The sequence below is a fragment of the Sinocyclocheilus rhinocerous genome, unplaced genomic scaffold (assembly GCF_001515625.1).
Source record: "Sinocyclocheilus rhinocerous isolate Xijiao unplaced genomic scaffold, SAMN03320098_v1.1 scaffold689, whole genome shotgun sequence".
Classification (NCBI taxonomy): Eukaryota; Metazoa; Chordata; class Actinopteri; order Cypriniformes; family Cyprinidae; genus Sinocyclocheilus; species Sinocyclocheilus rhinocerous.
In genome coordinates, this window is record NW_015652129.1 from 1,202,678 (window position 1) to 1,223,887 (window position 21,210).

The 21,210-nt window shown below is 36.5% G+C and overlaps 1 protein-coding gene across 2 annotated transcripts in view; it reads right to left on the minus strand.

The window, feature by feature from the left end:
* The window catches only part of LOC107713467 (sorting nexin-19-like), a 33,394-nt gene that overhangs the window by 5,802 nt on the left and 6,382 nt on the right, over nt 1-21,210 (minus strand). For both annotated transcript variants that reach the window (XM_016518978.1, XM_016518979.1), the window contains exons 9-10: nt 19,039-19,168; nt 677-861 (exon numbers count right to left, since the gene is read on the minus strand). In XM_016518978.1, coding sequence (XP_016374464.1) covers nt 677-861; nt 19,039-19,168 — 315 coding nt within the window. The remainder of the gene's footprint in view (nt 1-676; nt 862-19,038; nt 19,169-21,210) is intronic.

The following is a 21,210-nucleotide window of genomic DNA, read 5'->3' on the forward strand; positions in this document are numbered from 1 at the left end:
ATTTTAATGCTTTAAGTTAAAGTAAAAAAATTTGAATTTTTTTAATTTTTAGTTTTTTTTTTTTTTTTTGGTTATTTTAGTACATCAAGTTAAACTAACATGTTGCCTCGGCAATTAGCTGAAATAAAGTTTTTCTATTTTTTTAAGCAACATTTTTTATGGTTTTAGTTTTAGCTCAGTTTTAGTTAACTGTAATAACCTTGGTACAGATTTTGTTCTGTTTTTGAAGTCTCTTATGCTCAATAAAGGCTACATTTTTGAGTAAAATACAATAAAAACAGTAATGTTGTAAAATATTATTACAATTTACAAAAAGTGTTCTCTATTTTATTACATTTTAAAATGTAATTTATGACAAGCTGTAGTCAGTAGTCATTACTCCAGACTTCAGTGTCACATGATCCTTCAGAAATCATTCTAATATGCTAATTTGGCACTCAAGAAACATTTATTATTATAATCAATGTCGAAAACAGTTGTGCTGCTTAATATTTTTGTGGAAACCATGATTTATTTTTCAGGATTCTTTGATGAATAGAAATTACAAATGTCTTTGCTGCCACTTTGTATCAATTTAATGTGTATTTGCTGAATAAAAGCATTAATTTCTTTAAAACAAAATTCCACTTTTGAACTTTTGAACATGTTTATATATACATATTATGTGGTGTCTCACCTGGCAGTAGTTTCATAAGGCACTGCAGAGCCTGCGCTCTGCTCTCGTCTTTCTGCTGCTGGCTGCGTTGGGGTCTCGGTTGAGCCGGCAGACTTCCTCCAGGCCAGATGGCCTCCTGCAGCACCCGCAGATAAATCACCCAATACTGCGTACAGGTCAGGTTAACACCACCCACCTCCAGCCACCTGCAGGCCAATCACAACAACTATTTAATATGATGCTATCATCTGTTTTTGACAGAAACTTCAGGATACAATTCAGGATTGCTGGTGAATTGGACTGTGATGATGTGCTGCATGCAAAACACGTTACAAACCATGTGTGATTAAAATATATTCAAAAAAGTCTACCAAATGGAAAGAAAAAAGTCTAAGAGAACATCATGTGTTTGGACTTCGTCTTTTACGGATGTCCTTCAGCAAGTCGCAGTTCACATGTGCCACTGTAATGTACTTTGTCTATTCCAGTTAAAATCTGTGATGGGCCGCATATGGATATAGTTTATCCTAAAAAAAAACAGCATCTCATTTCACAGAATCAACTCTGCAAAATTACTTTTGGCCACCTTACCCTGAAGAAATTATGATTTAACTGAGGGATTGCATAACATTACTGTGGATGAGACTGTTTAATCTTAATAATAATCACTACCATTTTGACAGACAGTCATCTTAACAAATGGAACTGAACAAAAGATGTGGAAAAAGTATTATAAAACATTACCATTTTTATGAGAGAGGCTATTAGGATAGAAAAAAACAGAAAACCAATAGGATGGAAAAGGATCAGGTGTATTTTACTAGGATTGCCAATTGATTCATTTTAATAAAAAGAATTACATAATCCACTGTTATTTTAGTATCATTTGGTACTATTATAGTATTAGTTAATACATTTTGAATTTGATGATTTTGTGGTTTTTTGTAATATGTCTGTTTTTTATTATGTTTTAGTTATTTTAGTACTTCAACTTAATGAAAACGAGAGATTTTTTTATATATATTTCAATAAAATATTGTATATATTAAGTATATATTTCAGTTAATGCTTTAATTCATAAAATTAATGATCCGGAAGGTCTAGAGATGTTGTTGTTGTTTTTTTCCATGTTAAACTACTTTTAACTTAAGCCCATTTTTGAAACACTGTGTCATGCACAACAAGCTGCAAAAGACACAAACACAATAGTCAATCACACCCGTCTAGTGCATGTTTACATGGAGAAATCATGGAAAAGCAGTGCAGTGGAATGTAAAAATGCATTCTGTGTGAACGGCCCCTTAGTAGACAGCATAAATCTTCCTTAATTGTAGTTTCTAACCATTTACAACAAATAAATGGGGTGTCTTTTAAGCAGGTGATTTAATGCAGCAGAATTGTTATTATTCTAATAATAATTTAAAAAGCAACTGTGAGCAACTGTATTCAATAAAAGTTATGGTTGAAACAAGTGATGAAATGTCAGGAAATCCATAATGCTATAATACATAACCCAATCAGGGCTCTAATAATCAACTGGGAAAACAATGTTTTCACCTGAGGATTTTGAATACTCTCATTGAATACTGTGTGAAGTGGAATTTCATGTGTCACTGATTTAAATCTGTCCTGTTCTTCAATTGCATAGCTGGTTTATTTTGGTCCCGACCCTTTGAAATGGCACAGATGCTACATGGTGACAGAGCTGAGATCCAGAGAACCTCTTATGGTCATGCTTACTCAGTTCCAAAAAAATCAGTTTAACAATAATTCATTTTAAATACTGAGAATCTGGACATACAGCTGTCCCCAGTAGGGGTTTCAGTCCAAAATGCATATGTCATATGTGTTTGTCGGAGGGAACAGTGTGTGTGTGTGTAAATATATGGAAGCCAAAGTCCAGACTCTCAAACAGAATGATGGGTTTCCTGGTGGCCATTAAACTACAATTATGGTCAAATTTCAATGACCCAGTAACAACATGACAGAGTCTCATTTGCATTGCCTGTCTACTAGTGCAGAGATTTTCTACTGATTATGTGGACGACAAAGGTCTACAATAGTAGAAAAACATCAATATGTTTGCACGCAGGATTGCTCTTCTGTTCCATGACAAAATTTTATTTTTAGAGTCTGCAGTAGGTTTTAATAGTAGATTACATTAAAAGTGCATTTCTATGATTGTGTCATTCAAAACTCTAGCTTGCTGCCCAAACAAGTGTACTAAGTCAGCCTGCAGTTCTAACAGAGCTTCTGAAAAAGGTCTGACTGAGGACCTACGTAATTCTCAAGAAGCTCTGATGTAAGGTGATGGAACAAAAACTAGCTGTTCCAAAACAACAAGTGGAGCATTTTATTCCATTAATGGCATTTCTGCCATTATAAAGGGCAGTTCATATGGACTGGCACAGCCTTTGACGGAGACGTGCAGCATTACAGGAGGAAGACGTTTCTCAAGCCAACATGAGTGGAAAACAAGGGTGCCTGGAGCTCACTGGAGCCAGTTAAGTTTAAACTACCCTTTTCAGATTTTAATGTGAGTCTTCATTTCTTCTGACACTCCAAAAAAATATAAACATGATAAGTATATTCCATTTAGAGCCTCGCCTGATCAGCATCTCATATAAACTTGGAAAAACTGATGTGCTGGAAGACTAATCTCATTAGGAACTGAATTACATGAGCTTTAATTATGATCCAATTAAGTGACTGTCTGTTATCTGAGAACGATGCATAAAAGTACAGTGACCTCAGGTTGTAAAAACTATCTGCAGTCATGCAGAGACAATAAATGAAAGGTTTAATTGAAGTTTGACAGCACTTTCATGCTACTGAATACAATACAGTTGTCAGCAGATCAAGGCAGACCATATTATAACCTTGAGGACACACAAAAAAATGTTAATAATAAATAACACTGGCTTGGCATAGCCTGTTCAAAGACAGACAGAATGACAGAACAATAGAAAGACAGAACAAAAGTACTGACAGAACAAGATAACAATATATAGAATGAAAGAACTGACAGAACGACAGACAAAACAATATATAGAACAACAGACAGACAGACAGACAGACAGAGAAACGACAGACAGACAGACAGACAGACAGACAGACCGATAGAGTCTGTATAGACAGGGGCAGATTTAGTGAACTGGGGGCCCCAGGCAAAATATAGGAATGGGGCCCTATACATTTGCACACATTTTCCTAGATCAACCTTGAGGTTCCATTTTGTTGTTTTCAGCGTAAGCCTGTGTGCAAAGGCTGTCTAATTCTAAACTTTAAAATACGTTTATTTTTAGTTGTTTTAACTACAAATTTACAGGTGCATCTCAATAAATTAGAATGTCGTGGAAAAGTTCATTTATTTCAGTAATTCAACTCAAATTGTGAAACTCGTGTATTAAATAAATTCAATGCACACAGACTGAAGTAGTTTAAGTCTTTGGTTCTTTTAATTGTGATGATTTTGGCTCACATTTAACAAAAACCCACCAATTAACTATCTCAACAAATTAGAATACTTATTAAGACCAATAAAAAAAACATTTTTAGCCTTCTGGAAAGTATGTTCATTTACTGCACATGTACTCAATACTTGGTAGGGGCTCATTTTGCTTTAATTACTGCCTCAATTCAGCGTGGCATGGAGGTGATCAGTTTGTGGCACTACTAAGGTGGTATGGAAGCCCAGGTTTCTTTGACAGTGGCCTTCAGCTCATCTGCATTTTTTGGTCTCTTGTTTCTCATTTTCCTCTTGACAATACCCCATAGATTCTCTATGGGGTTAAGGTCTGGTGAGTCAGTTGACAGAAATACGGGACACTATAATAACTGCTGAAATGTTTGCGGGGCAAATCTCATATCAGTCTGAGCGCTCATGGTACTAACAGTGCATACAGCCGTACACCTGCAGACGACACAGACTCGGACGGTTGTCGTGGTAATAAACACCGTAAACAGCAAACGTTCGCGTGTCCGCGCTTAATGCGCATATCCTATATGAAAAGCATTTTAGGGGGCCCTTGGCTTTTGGGGGCCCAAGGCGGTCGCCTACCTTTGCCTAATGGGTAAGTCTGTGTATAGATGTGTCTCTATCAGATTTGCCCAAGTGGCAGCTGGCTCAGTCAGGTTGCATGGAGATCATGAGTGGACAGCCATAAATTTTCAACTGGATTGAGATCTGGATATGGACTTGGCCACTCCAAACATCAACATTGTTTTAAAGGCATTCCTCTAGCTTTGGCTTTATGTTTGCAGGCACTATCATGACGGATCTCCCAAATCACAGGTGTCCAGCAGACTCCATCACGTTTTCCTCCATGATTTCCCTGTTTATTTTACTCTCTCAATCGATCTAGGGTCTGCTGAAAAGAAGCATCCTCGCATCATGATGCCACTGCCGCCACTGCCGCCACCACGCTTCACAGCTGGAGTTGTGTTTTTCTGATGATGTTCGGCTTACACCAGACATGCCATTTAGTCTGATGGCCAAAAAACTCAATTTTGGTCTCATCAGACCACAGAACCTTCATCCAGCTGGCTTCAGAGTCTCCAAAATGTATTCTTGCAAATGCAGCCAAGATGTCATATGACATTTTTATCAGTGGCTTTCTCTTTGCCACTCTGCCACTCACTCATTAAGCTGTGACTGGCGAAGGAGCAGTTGTAAGCAGTTTCTATAATCTCGGCCACTGAAGCCAGTAACTCTTCAGAGGGGCCTCTTGGTGGCCTCCCTCAGCTGTCTCCTTCTTACACAGTCACTTTCCATTTTTTAATCATTGATTTAACTGTACTCCAAGGAATATTCAATCAATGACTTCGAAATCATATTGGATCCATGCCCTGTGCTTTTCCATTTTTACATTGACTTGTTGGATTTATTTTTTTCATGGTTCAATTTCTGCCACAATTCTGACTCACCAGGCTCTGGAGCTTCCAGACAGAGGTGTATTTATACTACAATGAACAGAAAACCCTGCACTGTAAAAAAAATTATTGTGATTTTAACAGTAAAAGCCTGTAAAATGCTACAGTAAATAAAAATAGTAAATGGTTAACAGTAGGTTTCCTTACTTTACACTATGCTACACTATATCAGTTATGTACATTAGATTTTTATGTTACATCTAATGTTGCTAAATTAATGTTAATTGCATCATTTTATTGTCATGTGTTACCATGATGGCATTTAGTAAATGTGTGAATGACACTGTGTACTATATATTAGTATTTCCCTTCTCAGCCTGTGGAATAGCTGCTTGTGATGAACTTTGATTCATCATGTAACTTTCCCATCAACACCTGTTTTTGGAGGTTGTCAGTGTATTATAAAGGTACAATACAGACATTAAAGGGTTAGTTCACCCAAAAATGAAAATTGGCTTGTGTTTTACTCACCCTCGAAGCATCCTAGGTGTATATGACTTTCTTCTTTCAGACGAATCCAGTCGGAGTTATATTAAAAATGTTCCTGGCTACTCCAAGCTCTATCATTGCAGAGGCGAATAAAGGTCTTCTGTAGTGAATCCATGCGTTTTTGTAAGAAAAATAACCATATTTCAAACGTAATAAACACTTTTATATCACTTCCGCCAACTGTCATAAGCGGAAGCCGTGCCGGCGGATAACGTAGCACGTCAGCGTTGCGTGATTAGTGACGAATGCGGAGAGACAACAAAACAAAACGCTGGTCACGAATTAGAAGTACAAACCGAAGATTTACAAAGAAAAATGTCGGAGGATTTTGATATAAGCCAAGAGGAGACTGGTTTTCCTTTGCTAAAGTAAGGAAACTTTGCTTCCTTTGCTCCTATTAAACAAACTCGCGGGACTAGCATATCTCAGAGGCGCGCGCACTGCACATACGTCATACGCCTTCCGCCGGAAAGCCATCCGCGTATGAAAGATAACGGAAGTGAGAGAAAAGTGTTTATTATGTTTGAAATATGGATATTTTTATTACAAAAATGCATGGATTCACTACAGAAGGCCTTTATTCACCCCCTGGAGCCGTGTGAGGCATGTTTTATTAAGAATGCACGCGCTTTATTTGACGACTTGTGGACTGTTCAACTGCAACACCCGCTGACTGCAATGATAGAGCTTGGAATAGCCTGGAACATTTTTAATATAACTCCGACTGGATTCGTCTGAAAGAAGAAAGTCATATACACCTAGGATGCTACGAGGGTGAGTAAAACACAAGCCAATTTTCATTTTTGGGTGAACTAACCCTTTAATACTTCAATAGTTTGGTATACCAACATTATAATCAGTTAACAGAATATGTTTTTAATGTAAATTTAAGTTAAGTCTGTAAAACCTAAAATGTTGCTACCATATATTTAAAAGGTAAAGTTCTAGCAACCACAGCTGCCTTTTTAACGTAAATTTCACCCTTTTAAAAAAATTCACAGTGTTTTCTACTCAACTTTTTTATATTTTCAATCTCTATTTAACTATTTAAATGAATTCTAAAACTATATTTAGAAGAATCATATAAAAGGGGTGAATACTTTTTATTTTAGATCACCTATTTTGGATAAGCGGCTTATTGACAGATTCACAGCTTTGTTTAAACAAGTTAAGCCCCTTTCACACCAAGAACGATAACTATAAAGATAACGATATTAGCCTCCACACCAGCGGACGATATCGTCTGTTTATTCTAAGCGCACGCGCGTCTGCCACTTTAAATTCTCGAGCTCGTTATAGCAGGATGGATTCTGATTGGGTGTCAATGTTTGTATCGTTCATCAGCTGGAAAAAAAATCGTTCTGAAAGTGATTCCAACGATATCGTTTCTCTGTGCCATTATCGTTATAGCTGTGGTGTGGACTCTGCTATTCTTTAATATTGAGAACGATTTTTAGAAATATATCTTTATCATTATCTTTATAGTTATCATTCTTGGTGTGAACGGGGCTTTAGTCAATGGTAGTTACCCTCTATCAATTATGTAATTATTAACTGAACTACCAATTAGTTTTAATTTATTTTACTTTAAACAAAGTAACTATCAATTAACTAACTAACTGTAATATACAAAACTGTCAACAAACGAATATAAAATACATTTGAAGGTAACAGACAGACAGACAGACACAGACAGACAGACAGACAGACAGATAGACAGATAGATAGATAGATAGATAGATAGATAGGATCAAAATTTGTCTCACTTTAGATAAAAAACATGGAATAATAGCAATGAAATATAAAAGTCTAGGAGCATGAAATGGCCCACAGAGACATAAAGCGATTCTCGTGCAGGTGTTTGTGTAACAGGTGTCTGTGCAGACTAATTATTCAGAGATTCTTGTCCAAATACAGGCAACAAGGAGACCAATTCAGCTCCTGCTTTCTTACCAAATGGAACATAATGACCTTTATGGGCAGCCAAGAGCTGAATTGCATCAATTTGCGCTGTGAAATAATCAAACGCTCTGGGTTGTGTGCCAGCTTTTTTAAACAAGCCATTGCAAGTTAGCAGTCTGTTTCAAAACCCAGAGGAATGTTGGACCAAAACAAATTGTCTTTCCCAAATCCAAATTAACTGGTTTATCTCAGATTAACCCATCTCCATGTACAACTATTGCAAAACAAGCACATACTTTCACCTCAGAGGCCACATCCTAAGCTAGAAATAGTTTCTTGCCACGGATAGCATCTTGTACAGGTACCTTTGTTTGTAAGGAATCATCTCTGGTGCAATTTACACAAACTGTGACTGCGATATGAGATTAAAGCATCATTACAGAGATTTTCCATAGGGACGTGATAAGGCTGTGTGGTCTTTTTTCCACATTGGGCAGCTGATAGGTTCATCGAGAATTTTCAGTTGAATCTTTAACTTCTGTCATAACAATATTTATAATCTTTCGTTTCATTCTCTGGATGACTGGCAGATCCTTCTATGCCGTGCCGTGTGCGTCTAGAAATGATGGAGCATGATGAATGCTGGCTTTACAATCAATACACCTCATCCTGTAAGAATGCAGGGAAGATGTTCAGTTTTTTCGGCACTGACTAAACTTGCTTATCTCCAATCAGATATTTTTGAATGTCTGGTTTTGTGGTTGCATGTACACAAAGAGTACAATACTATCACTGTTTTCGTCATAACAGTGTTGTTATGGAAGACCTAGATGGAAAAAAGTTCCTTTTTAAACACATTCTAACTTTGCTTATAGATAATTTTATAATATTCAAGCTGAAATAATGTCACACAACGTTATGAAAAAGCGACCATGCTTGTGATAAATAACTAAAACTGATTTGAATTTGTAACCATGGCCTTAATTGAATGTGTGCAAAGTTTATATCTATAAAGGGACATTCTATAGAGTGTTGTTGGAAATAAATCACATCATGGGATTTTTTGGAAGCTTGACTGCTGTCAAAAAAAAACAAGATGGATTGGCAGACTGTGTTTTTCTGTGTACAGTCTTGGCTGTTTTATATCAAGTATAACCCGTGGATGGATTCGCTGCAGCGATGTGGGTAGTCTACAGTCTGGTACTGTGCAGTACTCCAGAATGATGGAAGAGAGGAAGACAAATGTTTTGCGGTGCAATAAACCAGGGTTGGCAGGCCTTCCTTACCTCAAACCTTCCCAAACTTCCTGTTTATGAAGGAAATATTGGCAGGCACAGCAGAACAATCTATCATAGCAGCATAGCATTTTAACACATACGCAAGACAAGAAAAGGATACAGATTTTTCCTTGGAAAACAAATGGAGAATCTTTACACAATCGATCTATCTGTCTGTCTGTCTTTCTATATGTCTGTCTGTCTGTATATGTACGTTGTTCATACAGTTTATAGTGACCACCAGGGGCGATTCTAGGATTTTCATTTTAGGGGGGCTCAGCCCCCAGTGAGGGTATAATAATAATAATAATAGCCTAATAAAAAAAAATATATATATATATATATAAAAAATTAAAAATGTTTGATTAATAGTCGTATACTAAACTTATTGCAGTATTCCACTGTATTGCATGGATAGGTATAACATTTGAGTACTGAATAAGCCAAATTCAAGTCTTCATGATCTCACACACACAACCCGTTTACTGTAGGCTACAAACACAAAATTTTATTGTTTGCATTTCTAGTATTCCTTATCTCAAGTAGGCCTATGCAAACCTCTTTGCCACATGCATTGGAATATGTATTATATTGAAAGTTAAATTTTCTAATGAAAATAGCAACATGATCGTTTTATAAAGTATGCGTTTTTTCGCTGGAGGAAACAGCTGTGGTGTGATGAGGGGTGAACGCAGTGAAAACTTAGGCTACAGTAGATGGGGAACCAACCGATTATTGCTCTCCCATGATATTTTATAGCCCCCCTAAAAATGGCCTAGCGACGCCCATGGTGACCACATCTGTTAAGGAAAAAAACACTGAAAGGTCCCATAAAAATAGTCTATACAAGTCAAATCAGTTTAAAATGATACTGATCTGATAAATGATTCTGAATGATACTTAAAATGATACTGATCTGATACTGATAAAATGAACTATTTAAGGGCAAAATATAAATGAAAGATTTAAAGGGACAGTTCACTTAAAAAATTAAATGGTATGTGTTTTTCTAAAATTTTATTATTTACTTTCTTCTGCAGAATGACAATGTTTTATGGGCTTTTTATGCCTTTATTTGGACAGGACAGTATACAGTTGACAGGAAAGCATTGGGTAGAGAGAGGGGGTTGGGATCGGCAAAGGACCACGAGATGGGATTCGAACTCGGGTCGCCGCGAGTGCAGTTGCACTGTATGTCGGCGCACTAACCACGAGGCTATTGGCACCGACAGAATGACAATATTTAAAAAAAAAAAAATGTGTCCATATTAGGGGTTGCACCGACTAATCGACTAGTCGACTTCGACTCGACTTTCATCACATAAAAGTCGACTTCAAAAAATCAGAAGTCGTTCAACCCCTAGTCCATATAATTAAAGTTTAAATCAACACTATAAAAAATAAGAAATGCAGAAGTGAGTCATTAGTTCACTTCCAGAATAGATAAGACACCTCTCAAAATGCTTGCTACGGATGCAAAAAAACACAAAAAATCGAACCCGACCCGAATTTTTTAATGACGGACGAAAGTTTCGGACGCAGTGTGTAAACGTGATTGACACAGTGTGAGGTCGTATTTATTTTTCAATGTGCGAAAATTTCAGACTCAGTGTGCAATGGCCTTAAGTCTTAGTCTTCAGTATCACACAATCCTTCAGAAATCATTTGAATATGCCGATTTGCTGCTCAAGAAACAGTTCTCATTATTATCAGTATTGAAAACAGTTGTGCTGCTTAATATTTTAATGGAAACCGACAATCTTTTCACAATAATTATTTGACTAGAAAGTGCAAAAGTACCTTTGGAGGGTAGTGCAAATGATGATAGTATTTGCATTTTTGTGTGAACCATTTCTTTTAACAATGGAACATCATGAACATGTACTGTAAACATGTTCATCACAACATGCCACGAATCAAGACTCCATATGAACGCATTAATCAAATTAAGAAAAGAGCATTTGAGAACAGCCAATCAAAACATGAAGCATATTTCCACAACTTCTTGACATCTTCACACAGCATTTGACAGTAGACACCGCCATCAAGTGGTTTTACACACAATCACTAATGTAGAGCATGCGTCGCTCGATTCTGCTTGTGAAGATCTACCTTCATGCAAGGTTCAGATCCAACTCTAATCAAACAAACCTGAGCCGGATAATCAAGGTCTTTAAATCCCCTCGAAAATTACAGGCAGGTGTGTTAGTGCTGGAGCAAGAATCAGTCCCACAAGTTATATAAGAACAGACGGTTCGCATGTTTGTCTCAGGAGTTACTTTAAGTCAAAGCCGGTGCAGGTTCTGCAGTCATTTCCCAGCAGTGGGCTAAAGTTAGGGATCAATATAGTGGTTAAAATTCTCGATCATAGCTACCATTCCACCACTGTTATCAAGGGCACAGGCGTACGTTTAAAAATAATTCTCATGTGATATAACCGTAACCATCTTTATGTCTCGTGGCTGTATAAGAATAAGTCTGACTGTCCTGAAGTGATGATTGATTTATTGCTAAAAAAAAAGCAACAATTTAATCTAGGCCCTTTGGTTTTCCTTCTAAGCCACTTTGTAAAAAGGCATGCCTGAGGATTGTGCAGCAGAATGTGTAAATTTCCATTTGGAAATGGCTTTTCCCTCTGAATAATTAGGCAAACAAAGACATCCGGTCCGGTGCTAGAAGAACCGCAGACATCGGTTAAGTAAACTAATTCTTTCCCTCAAATGATGTCCGATGTGTCTGTTTGCACTGAGGCATGAACAGCAGCTGGCTCATGTTTCTGTCTCGCTTGCTTCCACATGATCACACACTTGCCATTTCAACAGGACCTGTCCGGCATGTTTCTATTTGGAGTGTCATTACACTCATTCTGTCATCCAATGTGTGAGCCAATTCATATGTGGCAGGTGTATTGTCTTAATAGACCGATTTAAGCAAAGTTATTAATATATCAATATACAGTGGTGCTTTAAAGTTTGTGAACTCTTTAGAGTTTTCTATATTTCTACATAAATTGCCTATGATCCAGAAGATCATCAGATTTTCACACAAGCCATGAAAGTAGACAAAGAGAATCCAATCAAACAAATGAGCCAAAAAAGATATACTTTGTCATTTATTTATTGAGAAAATGATCCAGTGTTACACATCTGTGAGTGGCAAAAGTATGTGAATCTGTGCTTTCAGTATCTGGTTTCAGTAGCCCCTTTTGCAGCAATAACTGCAGCTAAACGTTTCTTGTAACTGCTGATCAGTCCTGCCCATTCCTCCATACAGAACTGCTTCAATCCTATGATATCGGAGGGTTTCCTCCTATGAATTTGACGATTCCAAAACATTAACTTTGTTCTTCTTTAGCCATTCTTTTATAGAGTGACTTGTGTGCTTGGGGTTGTTGTCTTGCTGCATGACCCATTTTCTCTTGAGATTCATTTCTCGGACAGGTGTCCTGATATTTTCCTTTAGAATTTGCTGGTATAATTTAGAATTCATTATTCCATCAATGATGGCAAGCCGTCCTGTCTCAGATGCAGTAAAACAGGCCCAAACCATGATACTACCACCACCATGTTTCACAGATGGGCTAAGGTTCTTATGCTGGAATGCAGTGTTCTTTTCTCCAAACATAATGCTTCTCATTTAAACCAAATTTTTTATTTGGTCTCATTCATTCACAAAAAATTTCTCCAATAGCCCTCTGGCTTGTCTACATGATCTTTAGCAAATTGCAAACGGGCAGCAATGTTCTTTCTGGAGAGCAGTGGCTTTCTTCTTGCAATCTTCTTGGTGTGCCATGCACACCATAGATGTTCAGTGTTCTCCTGATGGTGGCCTCATGAACATCGACATCAGCCAATGTGAGAAAGGCCTTTAGTTACTTAGAAGTAAGTAAGCTACTAAACTAGTATTTAGTAAAAATACTAAGTAAGCTAAGCCTTCTTTGCAGTGTAGAAATGGTTTTATAACCTTTTCCAGCCTGATGAGCAACAACAACTTTTTCAGAGGTCTTTAGAGTTCCCCTTTGTTTGTGCCATGATACACTTCCACAAACATGAATAAAATAATGTTCTTTAAATAAAACAGGGCACACACTAACACCTGATAGTCAACCCATTGATTGAAAACATAAAAAATGACAAAGTATATATTTTTGTCTCATTTGTTTGACTGGATTCTCTTTGTCAACTTTCAGGACGTTTGTGAAAATCTGATGATCTTTTGGGTCATATTTAGAGAAATATAGAACATTTTAAAGGGTTCAAAAACTTTCTAGCACCACTGTATATACAAAAGTCACAAAAACACCAAAATGTTTAAAAGTTCTAACTAAATCTAAATTCTAACTTTTTATAGTAAAAATCTATAAAGATATGTATCAAATGCTGATAAAATCAAACATTTATTTTTTTACCTCGAGTCTTGGAGACTTTGACAGATTATAAGAAAAATATGACTGTTTAATTCTGTTTAATTGTGATATAATTTCTGCAGGTCATTAACAAAAACCATTATTACATAAACCAGTGTTACTAAAATTCAAATTGCTTCTCTGTAATGGCTACACCCACATGTGCCATGAATTTGTATATAATTTGCCATTTTTACCACACAAATTGGCAGCAGTGTTAATCTTACCAAAAACAAAACAAAATCCTTACTTAAATATGCTTTCATAAGCTCTACAAAGTGACTGTGATTACATACTGAAGGTCAACACACTTATGTCTCTAGTTTGTTAGTAACTACACATTCTTGAAGGACCAAACCTTTTCACATGCCAAACGGTGATAGTGTTCAAGTGAATTAGTAGTGATTTTCTAAGCAACTGTAGATGTAAACTGCAGATTTTTTGACAGAGATGTTTCTCAAATAGTTATTTTAATAACATATTTTAACTTCTAACTTAACTTAATCTAACATTTCTTAAATATTGCACTCAGTCCAAACCTACTCTTGCCTGATGAATCCAACAATTGAATAGGATAATTACTTTGTTCAGATATCAGTTACAGAAAACAAGCTCTGCAAAGAGAAATGTCCCACTAGAAAAGTTCATCCTTGGCATATGAATTGGCATTGACTAAACCTCCACGGTACTTAATTGATCGTAACAAAAGGAAGCTTTGTTTCATCCAAAGAACCTCTCCACAAAACTGAAGATGGCAACAGCTTCAATATCAGCACAATCCAAACAGTAGAAATAACAAGAAGTTGAATGTTCTTTGGGTTATAGTGGCCAGGACAGCAAGAGGAATAAGATTATGCAGCATGCTTTTCCATCAAGAGACAAACAGCATGTCCAGACACCACCACTTGGTGGTTTGAAATATTGTGTAGACATTCTAAAACGCTCTCCTTCAAAGACACTGAGATAACCCAACAATGCAATGCAAAACAAAACGTTTTCTCAATCAAAATGCCCCACTCAGTCTAAGTGGTTAAATGTCTATTTTGAGCTCAATGTCAATCTAAAGCCATAGCGACTAAACAAAAACAAATGTGAGGCAATGATGTCAATACGATGTGGGGACTCCTAGGGGTTTCTGTGCTGGTACTGCATGATCTCAAACTAATATTTTGTGAATAAAATAAACAATTATTTGGCAAAAACACAACATTAAGTCAAAGTTAGTCAATCCAGAACGTACGCGTGATGTTTTCCCCAAAATCTTTGAAGCGCAAATCCCACCCCATAGCTAATTTCATTGGTAAAACTAAACACGTCGCAGTCATCTATCAAGAAAAGTTCCGACTTCATGGATTCACTTCAGAGTTCAATAAACATTACAGTTTAGTCCGATCGTGATTAAGACGTGCTACCAATGCTTTCCACCTTATTATGCTACACAGATTGTGGGAAAGTGGAAGCATTTAGAAACAGCAGCCACTCAGCCAAAAAGTGGAAGACCACATAAAGTCACAGAGTCGCCAAAGCTCTGCTGATTCCATAACTGAAGATTGTCAAAGCACAAAAACTGTGCAGCGGGAGCTTTATGGAATGGGTTTCAATGGCCAAGTAGCTGCATGTAAGCCTCACATAACCAAGTACAATGCCAACAATCAAAAAGAGTGGAGTAAAGGACATTGTTACTGGACTCTGGAGCAGTGGAAATGTCTATAGGTTCATAATTAGAAGAGTAACAGTGCAGTAATAGTAAAACTATGTGCACTACAAACCAGTGTGTATTATTATGATAATAAAATGATATGATAAATACTACTTTGCCATCAAGAAGCATAACATACTGGAAAAATATTTACGGAGAAAAATGGTGACGTGCTCAATACTTATTTTACCCGCTGTGTGTGTGTGTGTGTATATATATATATATACACACTGTATATTAGTGCTGTCAAACAATCGCATCCAAAATAAAGTTTTTGTTTACATAATAAATGTGTGTACTGTGTATATTTATTTTATATATAAATACACACACATACAGTATATATTTTCAGATTATTTACATATATTTATATTCATATAATTTATATTATATATCAATATATTTTATAAACATAACATTTTTCTGAAATATATACATGCATGTGTGTGTATTTATATATACATAATAAATATACACAGTACACACACATATATTATGTAAACAAAAACTTTTTTGAATGCGATTAATCGTTTGACAGCACTAATATTTATATATATATATATATACGGTATACACACACACACACACACACACACACACACACACACAGCAGAAAATAATGTGTTTTTTTAACCTTAAACCGCATAAACACATTTCATTACACCAAATACACAAAATAATGTTCGTTTTAGCATCATCATATGACCCCTTTAATGCACAATTACCATTTTAGATCGACAAACTGTAATACTAAATAAGATTTCTATTCGAACTGAAAACATAAATCTAGGCTATCCGCTGCCATTTTCAAAGCACAAAGCAAAACTGTGACATTTAATTCATTCTTTGCTGACACTTGTCACTCTGCACAGCGCTAAACACAGCAGCGCATATACTTACTTGCCGGCAACACGCCAAAATAAAAGTTTGCTGGTTTTAAGTTTGAAAAAGATCAATTAAAAATTGATATATATAAAAGTAAATATTAGCATTTTATTTTTAAGTCTACTATAAAATAATTTTATTTGTATTTAATACTCCCTTTTTATTTTAAAACAGTATTAAATAGTATTATCACACTTTATTATTTTGATAATTTTATTTAAAAAATTTAAAAAGTGCAATAATATTATTATCACTATTATTTTTTTTTTATAGTTATATTTAATGGGTCACACTATGTGCAGTGTGAGGACCAAACCAAATCTCCAGGTGCTCTTTTGAGAACCAGGCTAAAAAAAATAATGTGCACCCCTGAATATATACTACTACTAATGGGTTTTATAATACTGTGCATATTTATAGATTTTAAGATAATGGCTACAGGAGCATATGTGAGTGAATGAGATAAAATATCAATGATGCAAGCAGTGCAAGTGGTCTGGCTTCTCAAATATGTATCAGCGGATCAGGTCTGTGTGAGATGGGAGTTGCTAACCGATGATTTCCCCAGCACATTGCGAAAAGCGCTAAACTACGCAAACTTCGCAATTAAACTAGACAAGCACCTCTGTGACCCACCACAAATGTTCTTGTCCTGAAAAAGGTTGAGGACCCCTGGTTTAGAGCAGAATGAAGATGAAATGTGTTCTACAGCCTACAGAATAGTGGATGGGGGAAAAAGCGCCATTGTGAACATTTATTTCAAACAGAGAACAAATAACCATTGTACTGATCTGCTCGAACCCACAAAAGACACACCTTTGAGACACTGGCTCTGTCCAACTGTTTAGGAAAAGCATAGGCCTCACTCCAGCTTTCCCGTCCGATGGCTGTTAGCCATCAGCTAAACATGGCAGGAAGCCGCTCAGCTAGCAGGTGTTTAATACACCGCCTCACAAACGAGTCATTTGAAATGGCTGGACATCACAACACGAGGATCTGTAAAACAGATGCTTATGGAGCTGAGGGCTTGCATTTGTCATTTAATGTGAGGCCTGACCTTTCAGCTTGAATCCTGGAGGACGGATGGGATGGTTTCAAAGAAACCAAGAAAAAAAAACTCTCCTTTATAGCACAAGGTTTCAGTAACCTCTCTGTATTAGAAAGGCATTACTGTGCCACAGGATAAATCTGCACTCCACAGACATGTGGTCATCGCGAAACAGAGTAGCAAAAACACCAAGTACTTTAATTAAAGCAGAGCAGAAAGCTTCAACAACAAGCTGAAACTGAAGGTGGCTCAGTGGGACGCCCCATGTTATTAACTCCAAGAGAAGTGGAGCAGAGGATGGGGGAAAGCTGCCTGTTGACAGCTTTAAAACACACAGTTCTCACTTCCTACATCAAGTTGTCATCGGTCCCCTCTGCAGAACTTGTTTAATAAAGTATTTTTATTCATGGTTAAAAATAAGAATGATCACGCAATTGTACAGCAGTTTGGGAAGGGAATGAGTGATGCCTTCAGTGACACCTCATTGAGTCCAGAATCCATCTGTCGGCCGTGTCTGTCTTTAGGCCCTTTTGAGCCTCGGTGGATTATTTATACCCTTCTATTCAAAAGTTTGAGGTTGGTAGGATTTCTCAATGTTTTTCTCAAAGTCTTAACAATCCTGCATTTATTTAATCAAAAACGCAGCAAAAATGTAATATTGTGAAATTATTTTACCATGTAAAATAACTTCTTTCTGAATATATGGCAAAATGCATTTTCTTCCCGCAAATTTGCAAAGCTGAATTTTCAGCATCATTACTTCAGTCTTGGAGAATGTCTGCTCAAGAAACATTAATTATTATTATTAATGTTAAAAACAATTATGCTGCTTAATATTTTTGTGGAAAACATGATTAATCTAGATTCATTGATGAATAGGGAGATAAAAAACTGCATTTATTTAAAATAGAAATCTTTTGTGACATTATAAATGACACTATAATTTATTATTATATTATAAATTATAATTTAATCAATACAATTATTAATTATAACTATTGCAATCATAAATTATCAAAAATACTGTACTTTTGATTACATTAATGCATCTTCCTGACCTCAAACTTTTGAACGTTAACGTTTAATTACTGAAGACTAAAGTCACACTAGTCTTATTAAATCTAGAATATACAGTTATAAAGTTTTTGGGAAAATGAAATAAATGCTCTACAGCAACTTTTTTTTAAACATAAATCAACATGCAACAAATATTAACAAACCAAAAATGTAAAACTGTACAGTCGACTCCACTTTCCTGCAACACTGTACAATAGTCAAAATCTATAAAGTAGACAAGATTTCAGCCAATAATTCTGCACAAACAAAACTTTAAGAAATGTCCCACTTTTCACTTCATGCAATTATCTATTTTAAATTTATAGATGTGGTCCAGATTTATGGCATTTACTAAGTTGAAAACACTTCTTTCCACATCGAAGATGAGAGATGTGTTGGACGTCTCTAAAATCTCCCAGCTTCTGATTAAAGAGAGGCAGACAAATGAATGCATTTTCAGCTTTTGCTCGGCAGGGATGAACGGTCTGTGCACTAATACTGCTAAAACATGTCTGATCTGTTCTCCATAGTCAAAGAAATATCAACAGAGTAATTGCAGAAATGCCAAACAGTTGGTTCAACTTTGAGATCTAATCCAAATACTGGCTATGTGAATCTGGATTGAATTCAAGAAGCTACCAAAGACTGATTACACTGCGATCTGGTCCTATCATTGGGGTGGACACACACCTTTCAATGAGGGTCCCAAACAGCAGTCTGATGGTCCTCTGGATGTTCTCTGTGCAGAGCCAGCTCCACTGATCCTTCATGAGCACACACAGGATATTCAGGGCCTGGTCAGATAGAGCCATCTCACTAGCTATACACAAACACACAAGTACACACAATATAAAGCCATCACAGCTGGAAAAGAGACACTGGTCAGAATCTTTGAAAAGGTGTTTGTAAAATGATTCCCAGAATGACTGAATAAGAGCACAGCATGTTCCATGTCCACAAGTACAACTAAAACACAAAATATGAACACACACAGATCCAATCACTGACATGTTTTTATAATATGGAACATTGAATGACTTTGTTTATTTTTTCCTGCTCAGGACTATGAGAGCTGGTTTTCGTCAATGCAAGGGATACTTGACAACATTATGAAAGTACAATGCTGCCCTCTAGAGTTAATTTACATAATATCACAGACCTAGCCAACACTCTTAGGCCCAATCCCAATTCTATTGTATACCCCTACCCCTTCCCCCTTGAAACAGAGTGTCAAGGGGTAGGGGTGAAAATATTCCCCTAAGAATTGGGACACCACTACTATACGTCACACGTCACCATACGTCGTCTAGCTCCTACAATACACACACCTATACTGGTGTGCTGGTGTGCATTAGAGCTTTTAATTACCGTTCTATATTAATGCGCTGCTTACTGACACACACACAGGGACTAGCCCCCCTCAATGTCTGGTTATCGCCCTGATCAGACATGAAAATATGTTGTGGCACTATCGTGCAGTCTATAATGATATGACGTTAGTTGCAAACATTTCTTTGAGTAACATGACCGTAAATATGAACTCACGATTGAATGTAACATAAAACAAATGATTACTTTCGTTAAAATATTTTTAAAAACCAAAAATGCTTACATGTATGTGTCTTTTTGTTCGCTCGGCCAGCCATGTTGCCGCTGAAGCCGGTTTACGCTGAGATAATTCATACCCCTTCGTTTGAAGTGTGGTCCCGAAAAATCTTCGTTTGAAGGGCTGTCTGGCCCTTCCCCTACCCCTCCAACCAAAAGAGAATTGAGACACCCCTACCCCTTCACGTGAACGCGCGAAACGGAGGTGTAGGTGAAAGGGGAAGGGCCAAGGGGTAGAATTGGGATTGGGCCTTACTGGCATCTAGGGTTCCACGAAGAACCTCTAAAATCCATTAACATTCCATTGCACAAATGGTTCTTTATAGTGGAAAAAGGTTTTTAAAATGAGGCTTGTGTGGGATAGACTTCACAAGTAATATTCACAACTCAAAACTTTCAAAACCATTTTATGGAGTTTTTCTATACTTAAAAGTTTTTGGGGGTTTTTCTCATAAAGACGTTTCATCAGCAACAATCGAATGTTGTTGTTGTTCAACAACAGTACAATCTACTGAACACATTGCACTTCTATACCTCACAGCCTTATTTTTATTCCTGTCAAAAAATTAATCATCACGCTACCCTGGTCCATATGACTTTACTACATTTTAGGAGTGTAACAGTACACGTTTTTGTACTGAAAATTTTTGGTACGGGTCTTTTGGTTTGGTACACATGTGCACCAAAATACAGCATTGTATTTATACAGCATCTTTCAAATTATGTCCATTTGTTTTTTAGGAAATTCAAACAATAAATGCCGTTTTGACGCTCTAATGTGGTGCGACAGATCGCTGTATAAACGCCTCAGTTCAAACGGCATCGCAGAGCATGAGTGAGCGTGATCATCCCTTCCTCTTTACTACTAGCTAGTTTTAATGCGAAATAAACATGAATGAACATCTCATGCCTCATGTAATCGCTCAATCACTGTTTCAACCGCAGAAAAACGTCAAAACAAAATATTTAATTTACGTTAGGCAAGGCATTAGTGTCCACTACGACTGTCAAAATGGCAGAAAAACTAAATTCGAATTTTGCACTTTAATATGATCAAAATTCGAATTATATTCGAATTTAAAATGCATAATTTCAGTTATGGTGAAGAATAGCTTTTGGCTTCTCTTCTGAGGCCACAAGAGGGCGCATCGAGCAAAATATTACTAATGCACGTTTATTCAAAGCATAAGATAACGACTATCTGTGAAAGAAAGTGCACAATGTTTAAAATAATGTTTATAAACCAATTATAATTAA